The following is a 21,840-nucleotide window of genomic DNA, read 5'->3' as shown; positions in this document are numbered from 1 at the left end:
GCAAGGGGCCACTTTTTGTGAAATTGTGAAAGCTAAAGCATCAGGGCCAATTTGGCTCTTGAATAAGCATGTTAAACATTTATGTTAGTAAAAGCCACACTTTTCCACTGTTTAGTATAATTTAATCTCTTCCTGGCAATATCCTATTAAAATAATGATCCTCTCAATGTAACCCATTTAAAACCCAACTCATGAGACTTTTTGTATTTAGAATGAATATGGTCACTACTAAGATTTTCACCTTATATTAATGTGGTGTACATAACTTAGCAATTAATGATTTCTCATACATGTTAAACTTGTCATATTTTTATTAGTGTGTACTTCATGAACTTCATTGGCAAAATTAATCCATAACAGAAATTAAGAATCCTCAATCCACTCAAGTTAGTTAGCATGTCTTTAAAAGTTCTCAAACAACACATCAATCAAAATTTGACAAAATCCCAGGCCTATTTCTTATAAAGACATTTCACATTTAAATGCATTTATTGGGATTTTAAAAGAAATTACTGGTAGTTTGTAAAGTGTACAAGTCTCAAATGTCTAAAACTACTTTCTGCAAATGAAACTATTAAAATTTATTTTTTTACATGTGTTTAAGTCAAAGATGAAAATGTAGGTTAAATTTCTACTAACCCAATCGATTTTATCCACATTCCAATATTTTTTTAAATCCCGAAACTGTATGAGCATTCCTTTCAGTCCCACGACAATAATACTTGCAAGAACACACTACAAATAAGAAATAGGTTAATGAAAAGGCAAGATAAATATTTTAATCAAAACTTAAAAGAACCAAAGTATTTTAATTTCTTTCTTTGTTAGAGTACTTACTAGAAAAAAAAGCAATCATCATTTAGAAGACTAATGTAGCATTCATTTTGTTTAGAACTAACCAATTATTGTACCTCAGGAATATAATATCAATTCTAGAAAATAACAGGGTAAAACATGCCATTCTAAAAAATTAGAAAGAACGAAAAAGAAAAGTAATGAATGATAAGGGTAAATGTTATCATGCTGGTTGTCCTCAACTTTATAATAATTATTCACCACCATGAGTTTGAAAATTGTTTGTTGCAAAATTAAATACATCATGTATTTCTTAAACTTTTTATTTATTGATTTGAGAAAGAGAAACATAGATTTATTGTTTCATTTATTTATGCATTGATTGATTGATTCTGGTATGAGACCTGACTGGGGATTAAACCCGCAAACCTTGGCATATTGGGATGATGCTCTAACCAACTGAGTTCCCCAGGTAGCTATGTATTTCTTTATAATTGCTTTGGGTCTCAGTTTACCTGATTTCACTGAAAGACATAACTCTGTTGAAGTGTGAACTTGATTATTGAAAGATCCTCCAGTGGAAACTATATAATCTCACTATCCGAATGAGGACAAGGGAGGTCTAACATGCCTCTGGTTCTCTGAAGACCAGAATCTTACTTGCATAACTTTGGTACCTCAGGCTTATGAAAGGCAAGATGAACCACTGGGACTAGGATTCTGAGTCCCTTTGTTTTTTTCTGTTTGTTTTGTTTCTAGATATATTTTTATTGATTTCGGAGAGGGAGAGAGAGGGAGAGAGCGATAGAGACATCATTGATGAGAGAGAATCATTGATCGGCTACCTCCTGCACGCCCCACACTGGGGATCGAGCCTGTAACCCGGGCATGTGCCCTTGACTGGAATTGAACCTGAGACCCTTCAGTCAGCAGGCTGACGCTCTATCCACTGAGCCAAACCAGCTAGGGCAGTCATTTAAGAAATTTTAATAAGCAATGCTTCTCATTAAAAGTAAACTTAAAAAGCAGATTATGGGAGAGTACTACTGTACCATTGGCAGCCAGTAAAGCAAAGGTCCTATTGCATAAATGACTGTCAGGACGAAAATGCAAGATATGAGACAAGCCACCTGTAAAATACAAGACAGATAAAAAAGAAAACCTTGAACTTTCTAATAATTCCAAAGTAATAAAATTCTTAGTTCATCTTGATTAGGAAAAACAATATGCTGGCACATGATTATTAAATTACGTAGACTATTATCTCTATTTTGCAGCTGAAGGAACCCGAATGTGACATCTGACAAACTGGTGCAATCTAATTAAGTCAGTGATGACAGAAAACAATTCTATGAAAAAAAAAAAAAGACTTTTAGTACACATTACAACAATGGCTTTTTTGTTTAATAGTTAAAACATTTCAATTAAAGGTCCTTTAGCCTGTTTGGTTTAACTCCCCTCCTCACTTCCCAGGGAGTTATCTGGGTAATATTTGAACATGCAGCTGAAGGTTTTTCTGTGCTGCTGATAAATTTTCACTGAAGCATTTACTCTCTTCTCTGGAGTTCTTTGTTAGAAAGGGCTCCAGTATGAAGCAGTTATATAGGATTATGGTAGAAGTCTCTGCAATAAAACTGATGCATTTTATTAATCCTGAAAAGCTACCAGTTTCATCTTCCAATCAATTCAACCTGCTGACAAAAGGAAGTTCAAATAACTTGACTCTTAGCTATGCTCCACCTAATGGAGAACCTGATTTCACATAAGCAAATGTTCATGACTTAATAGAAACTTTTGGCCAAACTGGCAGCCTAACAGAAAAAAGGGGGCTCTCACAGGACCACAGAGATGCCCAAAATACCATTATGGAAAAATCACAGGGAATCAGGTTCTGTTAGAATGGCTAACATTAAAAATAAATATATAAATAATCAAATAGTCAATCAATATTAAGGGCTGGTGAGGATTCAGAACAACTGGTGTTCTCAGACATTGCTGAAAAAACAGTTTGGCAGTTGCTTATGAAGTTACACATACACTTACCGTATATCCCAGAACTGTTTAACAGAGGTAAAAATACACGCTCATGCAAATACCTATATGTAAATACTTATAAAATCTTTATTAACAAACACCAAAAACTGTAAATAACTGAAATGTCCAACAACTGGTAACTAGATAAACAAGTTGTGGTATATCCGTATAATAAAATACTACTCAGCAATAGAAAAGAACAGACTATTGATATATGCAACATCCTCGATAAAACTCAAAATAATTAAACTAAGGAAAAGAAGCTAGTCACAAGTTCCTTCCTTATTAGCAGAACTTATCTCCAGTACTCCCCAGCATAGAAAGAGGAAAGAAATCTTTCTGTGGGAAATAAGTCATTAGGTAATAAAAAATTGCCCATAAAAAAAGTTATAACAAACTGTCACTAAACTAATCATTTAGGAGTAATCGCTGATTTTACATTACAAAAATTCTTTAAAGATATATATATATTTAAACCTATTTTTATTGATTTCAGAGAGGGAGAGGGAGCAAGAGATGGAAACATCAATGATGAGAGAGAATCATCAATCTGCTGCTTCCTGCACACCCCCTCCCTCCTAGGGATTGAGCCCAAAACTCAGGCATGTGCCCTGACTGGGAATCGAACCGTGATCTTCTGCTTCATAGGTCAATGCTCAACCATTGAGCTACACAGGCTGGGCTTTGATAAAAATGTTAAACACAAATCTATGCTGTCATTGCACTAAATCAGAGAGAGCTAGGTGTCAAGAGCAAATCACAGAAATTATTCAGATACCTTAATAAGTGACTCATTATATCACTGCTTATATGGAAAAAAAAAAAGGACAACTGCCAAGGTTTATTTCACAATAAAAGACAATGGCATGCACCCCTTTGATGGGATCTTCACTCATACACTTATAATGTATCTGAAAATAAAACCCTTATTCTTAATTGCAGATATCAACTTAGGGAAGGTAGTCTACACTCTGTGAAAGGCTCTGAGGCCCAGGGAAACAAGGAGATTTGACTAAAGTCATAAAACTAAGGAGTTAGAAGGTATATGGACCATGAACTAAATTGGGATCCATCAAGCTAAATATATTTTAAGGTTCCAAAAATATCTTATAGTATAGTAAAGATGATATAGAAAATACAACTTAACTAAATAATCCTATTTCAAAACAGTGAACTATAACTACCTTTGGGCTTTTCTCTAAATAATATTTAACTTATCTTTTATTGACATGATGCTTTGTATGCACATCAACAATAACATTCTTACTAAACTAAAATTCCAGTCCTATTGTTAAAATAACTCGAGTTAAAAGGGTCTTAATTACAAAAGTGGCACATGATGGGTGAAACACACGATTTGCTTCCCTTACATGGGAAGTCATAAAATAAAATAGGTCAGATAAACAAATGGCGAATGTCAGCTTCTCTGCTGCACTCGCCTCATCACTGTGGGTGCCCGAGGATAAAAGACAAGTGCATCTAATTGGACAAGAAATTTTTATCAGTTCTGCCTCATGTGTTTCCTCCTCAGGCATGAAAATCAATAATATAATAGTTTCTGCCCTCAATGTTCTCAAAATACTGCATCCGTTGTCTCCATAAGTAAGAGATCCAGATGCTAAACTTTAGATTTTTTAAAAAAAATTGTGAGATCATGCAGTCCAAGCCATCACTTCAGAAATGGACAACTCAGTAAATGCAAAAAAAAAAAAAAAAAAGTTAGGTTAAGATGAGATATTTTCAGTGCTAGAATAGACTTCTCTAACTTCAAGATTCTGTAATAATCCCATTGAGTTATATTTTCAAGTTTTAGCACCTTTTTGAGTACCCTTTAATTTGCACATAAAGTGCTGTTACCTTATACATCTCTGATCAACTGAAAAAAAAAAATTAAAAGCAAGTTGCAGCCAGAACAAGAAAGATAAACTTGTATTTTTTTTTAAGCTCAGGAAAAAAACCAAACACCTAAGTACCCCCTTACTTATATATTTTAACTAGTAAAATGTTCACACCCTTAATTACCCATAGGACAAACATCTTTTAGGTATTTTACTTTCCTTCAACTCTTTACCATTGTATACTTAGGAATAGAGTGAAGAAATGTAAATGAAATCATGATAGTCAAGCTGCTAAATTACTAAAATCAAGCAGGTTGACGGATGAGAAAATGATTCTATTATTTTTTTAAAACAAAATTCACATTTTATTTACATTGAAATAAACTATACAAAATTGACTTTCTGCACCAAAAGTAGCAGGAATATTTTCTGTGTTATTCCTAGATGACTACAAAACACATTTTTGTAGGTCTCCCAGGTTTTAATTATAAATCAAGATGAGGCAGTAGGTATAGTCATGGAAAAAGACAGAATGAAACAGGCAAATCTGTTGTCAGTATCCACGGCCTCGGATCCTGTCTTGACTGTGAAACAGTGTTTGCCATAAACCTGCTAAAAAGCTTATGAAGATACAGGTTAAACAAAGGAATGTAAACAGCAACATCCAGATGTGAAACAATAACAGGTTCTTCCATTCAATCTTTAACTGTAACTTGTTTCTTTAAGGTCACTAACTAAAGACAAAATCTACACTGAAATCCTTGTTTGGAAAGCTCACCTGTTTCTTTTACTGTCTGGTAAAGCCCTTAACTGTCCATTATAGATTTTTAATAGCATACTTAAAACTCCTGCTGGTCTTCACCCATCTTTCTCCTGCCACTTGCTCCCCAAGGTAAAAAACACACCCTTTCAAATGTATTCTTCTGATCACCCCCCAGAAAAGACTTACTATAAGGGCAGGCTCCTAAAAATGTTCAACCTGTCACATGAAATATTTTATAAATCCTTATTCAATTCCAATGTGAATTGTTTTAATAATGGTGAGCAGATAATATGAGTTTCTATATTAACACATACATGCATTTTCTTACATACATGCATTTTCTTGTATAGTACTGGAGTAAATCTATCTGGGTTAAAATCCCAGCTCTGCCGACTCATTAGCTCTGTGACCTGGGTAATTGACTTTAACCTTCTTTTCTTCAATTTTAGCATGTGGAAATTGAGAATAATAATTATACTTCCTTCAAAGTTGCCTATAAAGGGTTAAATGCATTCATTTACATGGAAAGTATGATATGCAATGCCTGGCACATAAATCAATATATGTTTCCACCAACACTGCTGCTCTGAATAATCATCACAGATTATCTTCATTGTCATCACTGTCATCTTACCAGTATATAGCATAATACTTGGTATAGAGGAGGCACTCAAGTGTTGAGTTGACTTGAGTTCCTAAAAATATATCATAATTATTTCTTTAACCTCAAATGTGCACAAACATCTTATTACTTATTTAAACACTTGCACATCTATTCATACAAGAATCTCAATGTTAATGACTAATCCTATATAATAAAACCCTAATATGCAAATTGACTGAACAGAGGAACGACCAGTTGCTATGATGCACACTGACCACCAGGGGGCAGACGCTCAATAAAGGAGCCGGGCTCAGCAGTGGTGGTGGGAGCCTCTTCCGCCTTTGCTGCAGGCAGGCGGTAAGGAGTGAGGGGTCCTGGACTGAGAGAGGGATCCTGGACTGCGAGAAGGCGCAGGCTGGGTTGGAAATTTCATGCACAGGGCCTCTAGTTTTTTATATAATTGATTTAAATAAATTATAATTCATCTCATTTAAAGAAAGTGAACAAAAATGGAAATTTTTCAAATTGATTAGCTTAGCAAAAACAGAAAAACAGTAGTGAGAGCTCTGGCTCAAAGGCTGCCAACAGTAAAGCTGCTATTGGTACAGTATTTTTTTAGTCAGCTCCCTGAGTCATTGGCTTTTGGAAGGAACATTTACAAGAAAGAGAGGAGAAACAGACTTTCCTGAAAGTAGTTAGGAAAAAATGAAGAAGTAAAACTATTTCCTACACTTTTTTAAAAATATATTTTTATTTTTGTTGATTTCAGAGAGGAAGAGACAGGGAGAGAGAGATAGAAACATCAATGATGAGAGAGAATCATTAATCGACTGCCTCCTGCATGCCCTGGTGAGCCCACAACAACGAAGAATCGAACCATGATCTTCTGATTCATAGGTCGATGCTCAACCACTGAGCCACGCCAGCCAGACTATCTTCTGTGCTTTGGATAGAAGCCCGCTCTTCAGCACTCTTGCCCAGAGGGAGAGTAAAGGCCAGGGAGTTTCCTGCCAGACAATGAAGTTACCTGTGTCTTTGCTCCTGTGCTGTACAGGCCAGTGGTCCTTCCCATGGCGGCAGCACTTGGTATGCAGAAGAAAAATGAAGAAACCACATTGCTGAGGCCGTGAGCCAAAAATTCCTAGAAGATTGATAATATGGGAATACATCACTTCTTAATAACAATCAACTTTTAGAGACCACAGGCACAACCTATCAAACGATGTCTTGTTTATATTCCATTTCTGTTCTCTCCAATGGTTGCATTTAACCATTGCAAAAAAAAAAAGTGGACATTTACTGAGTGATTAAATGAGCAAGAAACCATTGCAAGTACTTTAATCATTTAATCCTCATAACAACCTTATGGGAAAATACAAGATATTTATTGTTTCTGTTGCCAGTTTCTCCCCCATCTTTTAAATCGCTATAATCAAGGCTGTAACACTGACAGCAGCCTCATATATCTCATGTTTACTGTGTTTCTTGATTATATATTTTATTTGGCTTGGTTAAAGCTCATGTTGTTTTGTACAGTAACATGCTGCACAGGTTTGTAATCTAGGAGCAATAGGCTATACCATATATGTAGGTGTGTAGTAGGTGATACCATCTAGGTTTGCATAAGAGAACTCTGATGTTTAAAAAAAGACAAAATACTCTAATGACACATTTTTCAATATGTATCCCCATCAATCAGCATCACGTGACAATATTCTGACTCCTTCCCTTTTTCCCAGATGGTTCCCAACCTAGAATCGGTCCATTTCTCATCTCCTCCATTGCTACATCCTGGTACACACTGTCTAATTTTACCTGGATTCTTGTACAAACCTCCTGATGTTTTCTTTCTGCCTTTCCTGTTACCAGTAACCTACAGAGACCAGTATCCCTGCCCTTACAGAACTGACATCCTTGTGAGGGAATGCGGACAACAAACAAGATGAATATGTCAAGTACAGCACAGGAGGGAGTGGAAAGTCTGGAGTTTAGGATTTTATCTTACCCGGAAGGCTTCTCTGAGAAGCGAGCATTTAAATAAGGGAGGCATGCAAATATGCAGGGGAACAGCTTCTGGAAAAGGGAGGAGCAAGTGCAAATGTCCTGAGCCAGAACCATCAGCGGTGGGTTCAATGAAAAGCAGGCAACAAACAGAGTAAAAGAAGAAAGAAAAAAGGGGTGTATAGAGAAACAAAGGGATGTAGAGCTTTGTAAACCTTGGTGAAGAGGTTTTTAATCTGAATACAAGGGTAAAGCCCTGGTAGGCTCTGAGTTGAGAAAAGATAGGGTCTGTGTTGTACACTACTGTGTCCCTTATTCTTAGTGCCTGGTACAGTAGGATTTGATACACATCAGTTGAATGAATAAATCTTCTTTTATACAGATGACAAAACTGGGGCGCAAAAATAATGAAGGGCACCGGTGTCAGAGTGAGATTAGACATAGGTGACTTGACATTTGTAACCAGTTTTCCACAGCTATCTCTGCTGACCTGTAGGAATGGGGGGCCACAGGGCTTAAACCAAGACGCTGGGAGAAATCAATTTTGAAATGTGATCAACATGATCTTCATTGTTTGGCCTTCCAAAAGTAGATGCTCACGTCCTTTAGGTTTCTACTAAGAAGAGTAATACTAGTGTTTTCTGTACTTTAAAAACCATCATTTTTGAAAGATAAATATCACATGATCTTACTCATTTGTGGAATACAATGAACAACATAAACTGATGAACAAAAACAGATCCAGAGACAGAGAAGCATCAATCAGACTGTCAAACCTCAGAGGGAAGGTAGGAGAGAGGGGGGGTATGGGGGAGAGATCAACCAAAGGACTTGTATGCATGCATGTAAGCATAACCAATGGTCACATACACCAGGGGAGTGAGGGCATGAGGGGGGGGCGGTAAAGGGGGGATAAGGACACATATGTAATATCTTAATCAATAAAGAAAAAAATTAAAAATTAAAAAAGTAAGTACTCAATGGTAATATATTTAGATTCTCACCTAAAAGCAAATTAAAAAGAAAATCAAGATGCCCCTCTCTCTCAAAATAAGATAAAATTATAAACCAACCCATAAAGGACAAATATTCAGCTATAACTGATTTAGAGATTCTCTTTTGTTTTTGGCCAATCTATTCTTTCTGTAGAGGTAGGAAAGTTATATTTTTCATAGGGTCAACATTTTCAGGATCTGGGAGTTCCAAGCATGATGATACAATAGCTACGGAGAAGGGCTGGGGCATACGCCACCTGGTTGTCATCCACTGAATATTTGAATTTTTTGGCAGATTCTTGAGCAAGAGCCAGGGAGGCTGCATAGCCCACAAGTGCTACTCCAAAAGCTTCTTTGATTACTGCAGAGAGGACATTCATGGAGGGAGGTCTAGGCAAAGGAATTCTGTGGAAAGAAATACATAATGAAGTCATCAACTTTCATGTAATTTCTGTAACAACTTGCAATGAATTCCACTATGGTGGTGACTCTGAAGTTTACATAGAATAAGTAAGATGCCCATGAGAAAGCCAGGCAGCCTTGCCCTTAGAAACCCTTTGTTTTCAACATTATTTAACAGAAAAGCAAAATCACAAGGAACACCACAGGGTCAACACCACACCACTGCCATCTGCACCCAAGTTCACCGCGGGAACTGACTTGATGAAAATGTTCTATATCAGAACAAAAGCATATTTGGAGCATTCTTTGATTTGAACTTTCTCAAATATTTATTTGGCTGGCATTAGAGACTGCATTACCTGCCTTGAACACTATAGATCTGTATGAGGACACTAGTTTACTGCGAGCTATAATTTCCTGAGCTAATCCTTAAATTTGCCATTGAGTTCATCAGCTTAATTATGTTTCTAACTCAGTCTTTTCACAGCACACGTAACTATGCATCACATGTGTCAAGGAAAATATGCATAACGGCTACATCTATCCTCTGTTGCAAAATATGGGACCACAGTTAACTGTATTTCAGATTTAAAGAATTATTTAAAATATTTATTTCAATGAATACCTGACCATTGTCTTATTATCTTTTGAAAATCACTTGCACCAAATAAAGTCTCATCATTTATTTATGCCTGATGATGCTTTGGGATGGATAGACTATATATTCATCCATCCCTCTGGGGAAAAAGAAGAAGAAACAGGGAAGGCAATACATGTTCATTTAATATCTAGTAAATAAGTAGATTGCTCAGCCCTTTCATATTAACTGTATGGAGACGGCGGCTAGGGAATGTATCTAAATCACAGAGTGAATGGTAGAGCTGATCTCAGCTCTGTCTAATTTCAATGCCCCACTCTTGTTGATTCCTTAAGAGGCTAGGTCTGGAAAGTTCACCCAAAATAAGGGAGAATTAGTGTGGATGGAGGATAGGCATACATTTTTTTACCTACTTGCTAAAGTTTACCCCCAAAACAAATGTACTTGTATCACTATAGGCTCTAAAATATATGCTATACAAAAGTACTACCATTTGAAAGTATTAGAACTTCTGTTTCATGGAAATTGAGCTTGCCTAATTATTAATACCAATAAACTGACCTAGAAAGAAACAATAAACTGACTTTTAAAAAATATATACATTTTTATTGATTTCAGAGAGGAATGGAGAGGGAGAGAGAGATAGAAACATCAATGATGCGAGAGAATCACTGATCAGCTGCCTCCTGCACACCCCCTACTGGGGATCAAGCCTGCAACCCAGGCATGTGCCCTTGACTGAAATCAAACCCAGGACCTTTCGGTCCACAGGTTGATGCTCTATCCCCTGAGACCAACCAGCTAGGGCTAAACTGACTTTTGAAGGTGGAAAAGTGGATAACTTTTTATAAAAACCAAATTGACCCAGATAATCACCATTAACCTTTAACTGCATAAAGGCTAAACACAGAATTTTTAAAATTATCTTTTTAATCTCTAAATGTTTTCTATTCTCCCTCCATTTTAATGTAGTTAGAAACCAAAATTTGGGAGTGAAAGATAAAATTAGAGAGAACTCAATAACTAACTTTGCCCCAAATTTATAAATATTGGTATGTATACAGCTCCTTAAAAGGAAATGAGCCCTAAGATACATTCTCTTCCTGAAGATGCCTTTGTTTCTTTCAGGCTATACTTGGAACAACCTTTTGCCCTTTCAGGGTGAACAGCTCTTCTTGTTAACCTTCCTCTTAGTGTTCAGAGAAAAGCTTTCAGACAGAAAGGAAGCCACGCCCTCTTTTCCACTCCACTCTCTCCCTTGCCATTATACAATACCCTGGCCTATGGGTTTGCTATTTCAGGTAATGCTTGTGTACTTTTACTGTGTTTTAAGTGAAATAAAAGTAGTCATAAGAATGTTTAAGTGAAATGGGGAAGACTAAATCCCAGAATATGACTCTATTTTAGAAATGCAATGCCCTCATTTAAAAAATAGCAACTGCCCAACTGGCATGGCTCAGTAGTTGAGCGCTAACCTATGAACCAGAAGATCCTGGTTCGATTCCCGGTTAGGGCACATGCCTGGGTGGTGGGCTTGATCCCCAGTGTGGGGCTCTCTCTTATCGTTGATGTTTCTATCTCTCTCTCACTCACCCTTCCTCTCTGAAATCAATAAAAATATATATTTAATAAAAGAACAAAACAACAATAGATCTCAGAGGGAAGGAGTTGGGAGGCAGGAAGAGATTAACCAAAGACCTAATATGCTTATATGCATAACTCATGGACACAGAAAATAGTGTGGGGAAGGCCTGGGATCGGGCTGCATAAAGAGGGACAGCCGGGGATAGGAAATTGGGGACAACTGTAATACTGTCAACAATAAATTTGAAAAAACAGTTATCAACTTTCCTGGTTACATGCAAACAGTCTAAGACGTTAGTCTTTCTCTACATGTGTATTATTTGTTTTTAACACTTAAGAATAGTAAGTAATTAGAATATTATTCTTTGAAAGAAATAAAATCCATACCACCTACCTCCAGTCTAGTCTCTTCTTCCATAAAAAACAAAGAAACATACAAACAAAAAAGTAAGAGAAAAGACATTACCCTTTTGGAATATGACCAAGTACGTCTAATCCATATGTATTTTCCATATCGGTATAATAACAAGCAAATGATGCAGCAATAACCTGTGTGGTTACATTTGGGAAAAAAAAATTACTAGTAGCCTTTCAAACACCTTTTTAAAAATTAACGTTGAAAGTAAACATTGTTCGTGGGTCCCAGGATTGTCATGAATGATGTAGCAGTTATACAGATTTTTAAAAATTAGGAAATTTTAAAATTCAAAGAATACTTCTGATATTTGAGAGCACTTAATTTACAGTCTCGAAAATTAAATGGCATTATAATAATACTAGAGGCCTGGTGCATGAATTTGTGTACTTGGGGGGGGGCAGTCCCTCAGCCCGGCCTGAGCCCACTCGCAGTCTGGGATCCCTCACTCCTTACTGCCCCCCTGCTTGCTGCTCCTTAATGCTCAGCTGGCTCACTGCTCCTTAGTGCTGCTGCAGAGGGAGGAGAGGCTCCCGCCACCACCACTGCACTAGCCAGCTGTGAGCCTGGCTTTTGGCTGAGTGACGCTCCCCCTGTGGGAGCACACTGAACATCTGCATTGAGCATCTGCCCCCTGGTGGTCAGTGCGCATCATAGTGACCAGTCGTTCTGGTGGTTCTGGCTTTTATTATATAGACTAGGTGCCCAGTGCACAAATTCGCGCACCTTGAAAGGAACTGTGGGCCTCGAGGCTGCAGTAGGCACAGGGGTGGGTCTTGGCCCATCCTCCACACCCCCGCCTGGCCCCTCCTGCCACAGCTCCCAGTCCCCTGTCTGCCAGCAGCCCCACTCTCGCTGCTGCCGCTCCCACGCGCTGACGCCCCCTGGTGGTCAACACACGTCATAGCAACCAGTTGTTCGGTTGTTCCACCCTTTGGTCTATTTGCATATTAGCTTTTTATTATGTAGGATTTTTTTTTAATGTTTTACTTTACTTAAACCCAATTATGTCTAATTTTGAAGAGGAGAAAAACAGACTATAGGAGTGTGTGTGTGTGTGTGTGTGTGTGTGTGTGTGAAGTTACCACAATCCAACCTTAACACTTGTCTCTTGTGACATGAAGGGATGCTTTAGAAAATAGCATGTTTTGAGAAATTGCATTGATATTCCTAATAGAGATTAGTAATCAATAATGTGGACAAAAAGGGGCCACATGCTAACCTGACTAGCTCAGAGAAAGCCTGCGAAGTGGCCTTGCAAACTCAGAAAGCTGAGGTAACCACAAAGGATGGTCTGAAATTTAAACTTTTTTTTTTTTTTAACTAAAAGCAGTTTATGGTAGGTAGTCATGTCCTAGGCTGGTATCTTCCTTGACAAAGGTCAATCTTTACCTTAACTGTACCTCTCAATACTGCCTTTTTGCATCTATGATAACATATCGTTGGAATGTCAAAGTAATTTTCCTTTTATCTGGACCCCTCAAAGAACAGGCATGCTCTGCGGAAATCACAGATCCCTCATTGTCACTGAGTTCATTGTTAACTGTGAACTATCCTATACCCACCTATGTAAAAAAGGTAAGTATGTCTATCCTTTTACTTTTTATCCAATCCCAGAGGTTTCCCCACTTTGCCTTCTCCCACCTCCCTACTCTATCACCAGTGGACTCCATGTGACCCACGGACATCTCCTCTTTTGGTTGTAATGTAAAAAGCAAGGTGAAAACTTTGCAGCCAGTGTCACTCGGGCCTCTCAGCCGAGCACCAGCTCCCAGGAAGCTCCCCCTTTCCATACTCCCTCCTCTCCAGTCTCTAGGTTTCTCTTCAGTGCTCCTTAGATAAAATATGTCCAATCAGCTATGCTTCTCTTGTTTTTCTTCAGGCTGATTGCGCAGTATCTTAGCTATAAATCCCGTCCCTGGCATGAGCAAGGGCACACAGCCTCCTGTTATGCCACAGCCTCTGGCCCCCTCTAGAAATGTCTCCATATTCAAAGCCTTAGGATACATGTTGTTGTACTTCAGTAAAAACAACCAGAATATGAGAAATGCTGTAATAACTAAAAACATGTGTGTGTGTCCTTTTTAAAATCAGTGACTTCAAATGTTTCCTGGTCTTACATGAATGGATAGCCACACAAATGAGACATCTTTATGAGAGGTAGGAGCAGCTGTGAGTTACTGTAGGCAACATGGTGAACCTCAGCAGGTCACCCCAACAGCTGGCAAACATTGTAGGGCAGAATGCTAACTGCAGATGTCACACTTACCAAAACCAAATCGACAGGAAGGACGGCTTTAATTTTCCTTTTAAACTGCTCATTTAACTCTTTCACCACCACAAGCACCACAATGCTCAGCAAGGATAAGAGCAGGGCTTCCAGGCGAACAGACTTGATGTTCTCAAAGACATATGTGTAGATCTACAATGAGGAGAAGAAATACAAAGAAAATATAGGGTCACCTACACTATAACCACCTCTGACTCCAAATGAACTCAGTGATGTTTACCAAGAAATCTTAATGGCTGTAGGACGGGAAGGTGAGGTATAGATGGGTGGTCAGTGCAAAGCTCTAATTCGCTGCTTTGCCCTTGATGCTTGTAGCGAACTCACGGGTTGCTTCTTTCTACATAAGAACACTATGTATGACTTCTCCTTCCCAGCCACTTCAATGAAGAGAGATGCTCAAACTCATCAGTTACATGGAGACTTACTGTTAAGTGCAGTGACAGGATTTCATAGGCTCTGTGAGACCCCCCACTCTTCCTCAAACCCGAGAATCAAATACAAAGGAGTTAAGCACTGGTATTTAAATGATATCAGATATTTGGTTTAGTGTAAAATATTACCATGTTCTCAGTCATTCAATATTTTATTTACCTTTTTATTGTCACATGCTTTATGCCAACCACCGTGCTCAATTCTAGGTCTGCAAAGGTGAACAATTTAGATGAGCCTCAGCATTTATAGAGCTAAATAATCTAGTGAGTACATTACCAATTAAAACAACAAATTAGTTCATTATGGTGCTATAAACATAGAAGGTGCACCTGAAGCATATGTGTCTTAGAGGAGCTGTCCCTAAAGAAGATAAACAGGAATCGGCCAGATGATGGATCAGAGAAGTAATGAGGGGTGTCTCTTTTGCCTAAAATACATAGAATGTGAGAAGACTGTATGCCTTCCATATATTTATATATATGTGTGTGCGTGTGTGTGTGTGTGTGTGTGTGTGTATTCTTTGTTTTTATTTGAGTGTACTTTCCATTTTTATTTATTTTTTTCTTACAGTTTACTTTCAATTTTATTTTGTATTGTCTCAGTGTACAGGTTAAAGTCAAAGAAAGAATCTTAAAAGCAGCAAGAGGAATACAAGATTGGCATGAAATATGCAAAGGGATGAAAAGCAAGGTCCTATAACCTGCTACAGTTTCTATCCCAAGCCACGATTGAACCAAGCTACAGATGAGCTTTCTGTTTCTCTCCCATTCAATTTACGCTGTCCATTTTTCAGGGCATATTAAACATTCCTAAAATTCACAATAGAAATGTCAAAATAACTGGGGAGGAGATGTGGGCTTTCAACAAACCACTATGTATTCTTGACTCAGAAATCCCAGATTCGCTCTCCACATCTAAATCTCATTTGTACATATTTAATTGTGACCTCATCCTCTAGAAAAGAAAAAGTTTCATGGGCTCTGCTTTCCTTCTGACTTTCTAATCCCCTTTTATTAACATTCTTGGTTCCTGCTTTGCAGCCTGCAGGAGTGTTTAAGCGAGAAAAGTGCTTTGCTTATACTGCAGAGATGGGGTTGAGAATGAAACTGTTTTCCAGTTCTGAAACTCCTTGTTTTTAAGGAAGGAGATAAAACTTCCAACAAGGGCAGTCAAATAGGTTGCCAAGCTTGCCTTGTGCTCTTGGTGGTCCGGTCTAATTAGCCTATTATGCTTTTATTATTATAGATAACCCAAGTTTCTTTAAGATGGAAATATCTCAGTATTGTAATGAACCAAATCCTGCTTCGTGAAATACACACCAAAATATATATGAACAAAGACATATGGAAAACTCACGTAAAATAATCCAAGTGGCCTGGATATGTAAGGTATTTTCATTCCCAAGAGATACTTGACTTGTGAAGTCACAACATTTGTGGCAGCCCCAGTTGTCATTGCGCTGATCACAGGCTCCGTGAACAGGAACGTAGCACTGCCCAGCTGTAGGGCAAACATGGCCACCTAAGAGGGCAGAGCACAGGAACTTTCCCACGGTTGCGAGACAGTTTAATATCCAACACATGTTCGCTTCACACAGACAGAGAGAACTAATGGAAAATTGGTTCTACAATTTTAGGTGCTCAATCCCGTGAGTTTTCTTGACAGCATAACCAGGTTCCAGGACTCTCAATGTTATTGGGAACAATCGAAGTGTTTCGATTAAAATGAACATGTTATTTTTTCCTGAATATTTACTTCACTGTGTTTCTCTTTTCTTAATCATACATGTTACCAAGAAACTCTAGAAAATCGGTTGATCTATGGGGCTCTGTGGGGAAAAATCAAATTTGCATGATCATATTTGTAATTATTTTAAAAATCTAAAATGGCACCATGACTGGTGCCTTAATATGGTTGAATCTGGACTGGCAAGACAAAAAAAAAAACAAAACAAAACTATTTTTTTCTTCAATGAAATAGCAGGAAACTCCTTGGGAGCATGTGTTTTGAGTAACCATAGGTGGTGGATGCTAGGAGTAAAAAGGATTAACTACTTTAATTCTTAGAGTAGGACTGAAAGCAAGGGCAGGGACTTAGGCTAAGGTAGGAATCCAGTCAGGAAGACTGAGTTGGTTTTAATGTACAGAACTGTACATCATTGTTTAGAATGGCACTCATGTGACGCCATGCCAGTGCAACTAGCTTTGTCAAATTTATCATCGGCTGAGACACTGGTGCCATTTCAAATCAATCCATTTGCTAAGATGAACCAGGAATTTTTGTAATTTTTATTTTGTCTTTTTGGGGAAAAAACTCTTTCCAATATTTTTTTTTCTAGAGAGGAATTAAGCTTTCCCCTCTTATCTGTGTAGGAAACCAACTATCACTCAAATATTTGAATCCTAAGAACAACCGAAGTGAAAACAACTCAGTTGGTGAGCCAGGGCCCCAAGCCAGAAATGAAAAATACTTTTTAGAAAGTTTGTTCTTAAAAAGTCAAAAACTACTTCTCTGTAACTTCAATATATTAATTCTAACTCATTTACTCAACCAGTACTTATAGAGTAACTATTCTCTATACCAGACCGTATTTTCATAAAGACAGAGCACATCTGTCCCTTATCCATCTAAACAGACACACCCATGAACATGAATAAAAATAAAGCTCCAATTGCCTTTCCTTTGCCACTTCATCCCCACATCTCAGTACCACTTACCTGAATCACACCTCCCAAGAAGGAAACAGATGCAGCGATACCAATCCTTTCCATCTCAAAGTCAGATAAGCCCAGGATGCTTGTGTTACTTTGTTTGGTGAGGTTCTGGCTACTCGAAGGGACAAGCCGTTCCACTGCATTGGCTGATATTAAGGATGTCAAGGCACAAGTGCCTAAAAAGGGGGGGTGGGGAAGGGAATCTCCTATTAGTAACAGACTCAATAAATATTGTTGAAGTCCACCACTGAAGTTGAATCCATACTGTAAAACCAAGTCAATCTATTAAAAACACTCTCCTCTGCACCCCCATTACTCCAACCTTTGTTCCACTCCATGGAATAAATAGAAAATCACCTACTTATACACATATTCCTTCAACATACAACCACACCCATCTACCTGCTATTCCCTTCTAGACCATACACATCCCCATCTCTCGGTAGACCTGCACAGAGAATATCCTCAGTGTAGGGATTAAGATCATGGACTAGACATAAATCTAGCTCTTCCATTTTTTCTCTAATGTGACAAAGCATATTACTGTGAGTCTAAATTGCCTCGTCTGTAAAATGGGAGTCATATAGCTACACTTCAGAGTTGGGGCAATATAAATAAGATGATAAATATAAAGACCCCAGTACACCCATTGGCTAAATATGAGTTCTTTGTATGAACCTGAAGCTCTTTACCTACTATGCTTGCTCTTCTATCTACTTGTGCAAACCCTGTAGTCTTTCAAAGTCTGGCTCCAATCCCATATCCATAAGGATCCATTTCAGAACCTGCAAGCCAGGTTTAATCATTCTTTCTGTGCTTTCATAGGAGAGTAGACCTTTATTACAGTATAACAACATGCTGAGCTCATGAAATGATTAAGTATACCGTTTCTGTGTAATATAATTAAAGTTCAATGGTATTTCCCCAAAATTGTCCTGGTCTCACACAAATGTGGGACCGTTTTCAATGTCTTATTGGGTAGCAAGTACTAAGCCAAACACTGGACATCAATCATCTCATCTAGTTCTTACTATAATCATGTGAATTTTTTTTGCATTTCAATATTAAGAAAGCAGCAGATAAACCTTTAAAACTTTGCCTAAGCTCATGCAGATAACAAACAAAATATAAGACATACACCCAGGACTAACTCTAAAGCCCATGTTTTTAAGCATCTCGTTCTATTACCAGACCTCTATACTTGTGACAGTTCACATTATACTTGGTAATGCGGAGCTAAGTAAGCTAAAAGATATATTAATTAAAGAGCATTAGAGATTATAGCTTAGAAGAAACCTACAAGATCAATTATGTGGAAAACACTTTTCAATATTTAAGTCACTAAATTTTAGAAATTCCTACCTTTATCCCTCAAAGTGCTTATTTTCTACATTTCATTGTAAAATCAGAACATTTGCCTCCCTTTTATGGGCTTTTTACAGCTAACACTGCAAAGAATCTTTAACAATAAACTGGTAATTTAGCAGTAGTTCACAACATGTATCGAGTGGCTAGGCACAGAAAGTGAAATGTCTTAGCTCTAATATTTGCTGAGATTTTCCATAGTAAAGGTAGAAATGTAATCAACAACTAATGATCACTTCTGAGGTCCTTTTCTTCACAAACACGAGAGGCATCATCAGAAAGTATTACCTGTGACAACGTGACGTCCCATTCCAAAGATGGCATAAATGATGGCAGGAAAAAAAGACCCATATAAACCAAACACTGGGTGCACAGATGAGAGAACGGCAAAGGCCAACCCTGTGAAGAAGACCAGCATAATGAAGACCATTTTATAACTCAGAATGTAGCCCATTGCAAAGCAGAATGAAGATTGGCTTACTTAGTAACAAGATAAGCCATAATTTTATTATTCTGTTTGCTCAATGAGAGACTAGCATCATGCTTCTAAACAACAGAGAATTCACTCATTAGTTTATATTTCATTTCATGTCACATGTTTGGAGTACTGCTCTTTGTCCTTGGCTACAAAGATAACTACATGAAAATATTTGTGCAGAGTGTCTTCCTGTAGAAGTGTTAACATCACACCAAAATATCTTCACACCCTTAGCAAAGCATCTTCACGTATTTTTTTTTTAAGTTTTTGTTTTGTTAATCCTCACCTGAGGATATTTTCCCATTGATTTTTTAGGGAGAACAGAAGAGAGAGGGAAAGACAGGGAGAAATGGATATAAGAGAAACACATTGATTGGTTGCCTCCTGCACGAGCCCCCACCAGGGCCTGGGCCCAGACGGAACCTACAACCAAGGTACGAGCCCTTGACCAGAATTGAACCTGGGGCCCTTTGGTCCTCAGGCCAATGCTCTATCCACTGAGCAAAACTGGCTAGGGCTCACATGTACAATTTTATTTGCCTAATAACATCTGTGAGAGAGGCAGGATTTATAGCTTTACCACTGACAGATGAGAAGCCTGACATGAAAGATTACTAAGGCTGGGGCACAAAGAGCACACATTCAAAGGGACCTCATTGGCTGGTGACTGGCTGGCCTAAGATTGTGTATCTCAGAAGCTGGGCCAGTGTGTGCATGCACGCAGTTCCCATACCTGGACCACATGAATATAGTCATTTAGGTACAATTTCTTAGAGTGAAAAAAGAATCAACTTTGATTATTCAAAAAGTAAGAAGTAATTCATAACTACTCATTTTTATTCCTAATAGATTTTACTGTCTACATACTTTGTATGTCGCATACACATCAAAAAATCTCCTAGTGTGTCAAAATGACTACTAGTATTTAAAGGTGACCAAAATAAACGTGATCTTGTTTGTGGCTGGTCCTTGGCATTAAACAGCTAGTTAAGGTCCTGATAAATCCATTCAAGTCTATATACACTCTTCTCCATGTTTAAGAAATAGCTCTTCAATTCAATAAGAGCAGAATTACAACTCTACCTTTCTTAATTTGGGGTAAAATTGCTGCAAGTGCTGATGGATATTTGTATTACCTCATCAAACTTAGATAAGAGCAAAAGCAACACAATAAACAAAAGTATAAAGGAATGACACAAAAAATGAGTATTAGGTTAAAGGATGTCCAAAAAGGAGAGAGAGAGATTGGAGGGAGAAATAAAAAACTTAAGATCTTTAATGGCTCATTATTTTTAAAGATAAAAAATCATGTATTGGTAATGCAAGCTTGTTATGACTACTGGAAGACTTTAAAAGATGCAATATTTGGGAAAAAATGTTTTGTAGGTGCAATAATGGTTAATATAGTAGAGGAATAGAAGAGACTCTATATTCCCACATAAATCTCATCAGTAGTTCCAGGGCCTGTGAACACTGCCAAATTCCCAAGGGGCTCTGACTGTGAAGTTGGACATTAACCGCAAACACCCCTTACTCCTCAGACCCAGGCTGCAGTGAGAATGGCTTCCGTCCACATAGGATCTGACCCCTGACCAAGAAGGAGCGTGAAAGCAGGTAGGTAGCTCAGACTCTGCCTCTGCTGCTGCTATAATCTCTTGGCTGAGATAGCTAGAGTGACACTGTCGCTACTGATGAGAAAGAGAATTGTTTATCACAGAGAAGATGATGTTTCATATTTAAGATACAAATATTTTACTTTCAGGACAGTTTTGTCTGGATTTACACAATAGCAATTTATTCTGAAAATCAAAGGACATTGGAGCTGCAAGATTGTTTCTAGAACTTGAGAATCGTGCAGAATTATAGAGAGAGAGCCACTGCGCTGAAGACTTTATACTTTCTTGTCTTAGTGACCTCCCTATAAAGAGGGGAGGCAGACTTAGAGGCAGGCAGTGGTTTCACTCCCCTCAGGCATAAATACAAGAACAGTATCATTTTATAGACTGTAGTCTATGGTTATGGAGCGTCAGTTACTACCCAGAAAACGACAGCTCACACAACTCAATGGAAAATCTATTCCCGTAGAATTCACTGCCCTCACTTGTCAATCCTGCTTGGGAAACAGCCTTGAAGAATAGCTTCTGGTCAAGATGGCGAAATAGGTAACCTCTATGCTCACCTCCTCCAACGTCCATATCAAAATTATAACTAAATTATAGAACAATTCTCGTTGAAAACTAGCTGAAGACTAGCGGAAAGGAATCCCTATAATTAAGGATATAAAAAAAGCAACATCAGGACCTCAAGACTGGGGGAGAGGCAGAGCAGGCAGGTCCCACATCCCTCGTGTGGAAAATAAGGACTGAGAGTGTATCACAGATGCAGAGGTCCTCCCTGAGAAATGTAGGGTCCCCATTCCACATCAGGCTCCCCGATCTGGGGCATCAATGCCAGGAAGAGGAGTCCCCGTAACCCCTGGCTGTAAAAACCAGGAGACATCAGTCAAATACAAAGGGCTCCCATAAATGAAGG

At 38.1% G+C, this 21,840-nt stretch overlaps 1 protein-coding gene across 4 annotated transcripts in view; it reads right to left on the bottom strand.

Annotated features, from left to right (window-relative positions):
- SLC26A7 (solute carrier family 26 member 7) overlaps positions 1 to 21,840 on the bottom strand; it is a 53,700-nt gene that overhangs the window by 14,023 nt on the left and 17,837 nt on the right. For 3 of the 4 annotated variants that reach the window (XM_036337680.1, XM_036337679.1, XM_036337681.1), the window contains 9 exons: positions 19,119 to 19,229; positions 17,469 to 17,641; positions 16,108 to 16,272; positions 14,299 to 14,451; positions 12,081 to 12,163; positions 9,288 to 9,435; positions 7,062 to 7,175; positions 1,848 to 1,925; positions 640 to 735 (listed from right to left, as the gene is read on the bottom strand). In XM_036337680.1, coding sequence (XP_036193573.1) covers positions 640 to 735; positions 1,848 to 1,925; positions 7,062 to 7,175; positions 9,288 to 9,435; positions 12,081 to 12,163; positions 14,299 to 14,451; positions 16,108 to 16,272; positions 17,469 to 17,641; positions 19,119 to 19,229 — 1,121 coding nt within the window. The remainder of the gene's footprint in view (positions 1 to 639; positions 736 to 1,847; positions 1,926 to 7,061; positions 7,176 to 9,287; positions 9,436 to 12,080; positions 12,164 to 14,298; positions 14,452 to 16,107; positions 16,273 to 17,468; positions 17,642 to 19,118; positions 19,230 to 21,840) is intronic. The other variant, XM_036337682.1, reaches the window with a different exon arrangement.

The sequence above is a fragment of the Myotis myotis genome, unplaced genomic scaffold (genome assembly GCF_014108235.1).
Source record: "Myotis myotis isolate mMyoMyo1 unplaced genomic scaffold, mMyoMyo1.p scaffold_m19_p_16, whole genome shotgun sequence".
NCBI lineage: Eukaryota > Metazoa > Chordata > Mammalia > Chiroptera > Vespertilionidae > Myotis > Myotis myotis.
Note: the sequence above shows the minus strand (reverse complement) of the source record. Positions and strands in the feature narration are given on the sequence as shown.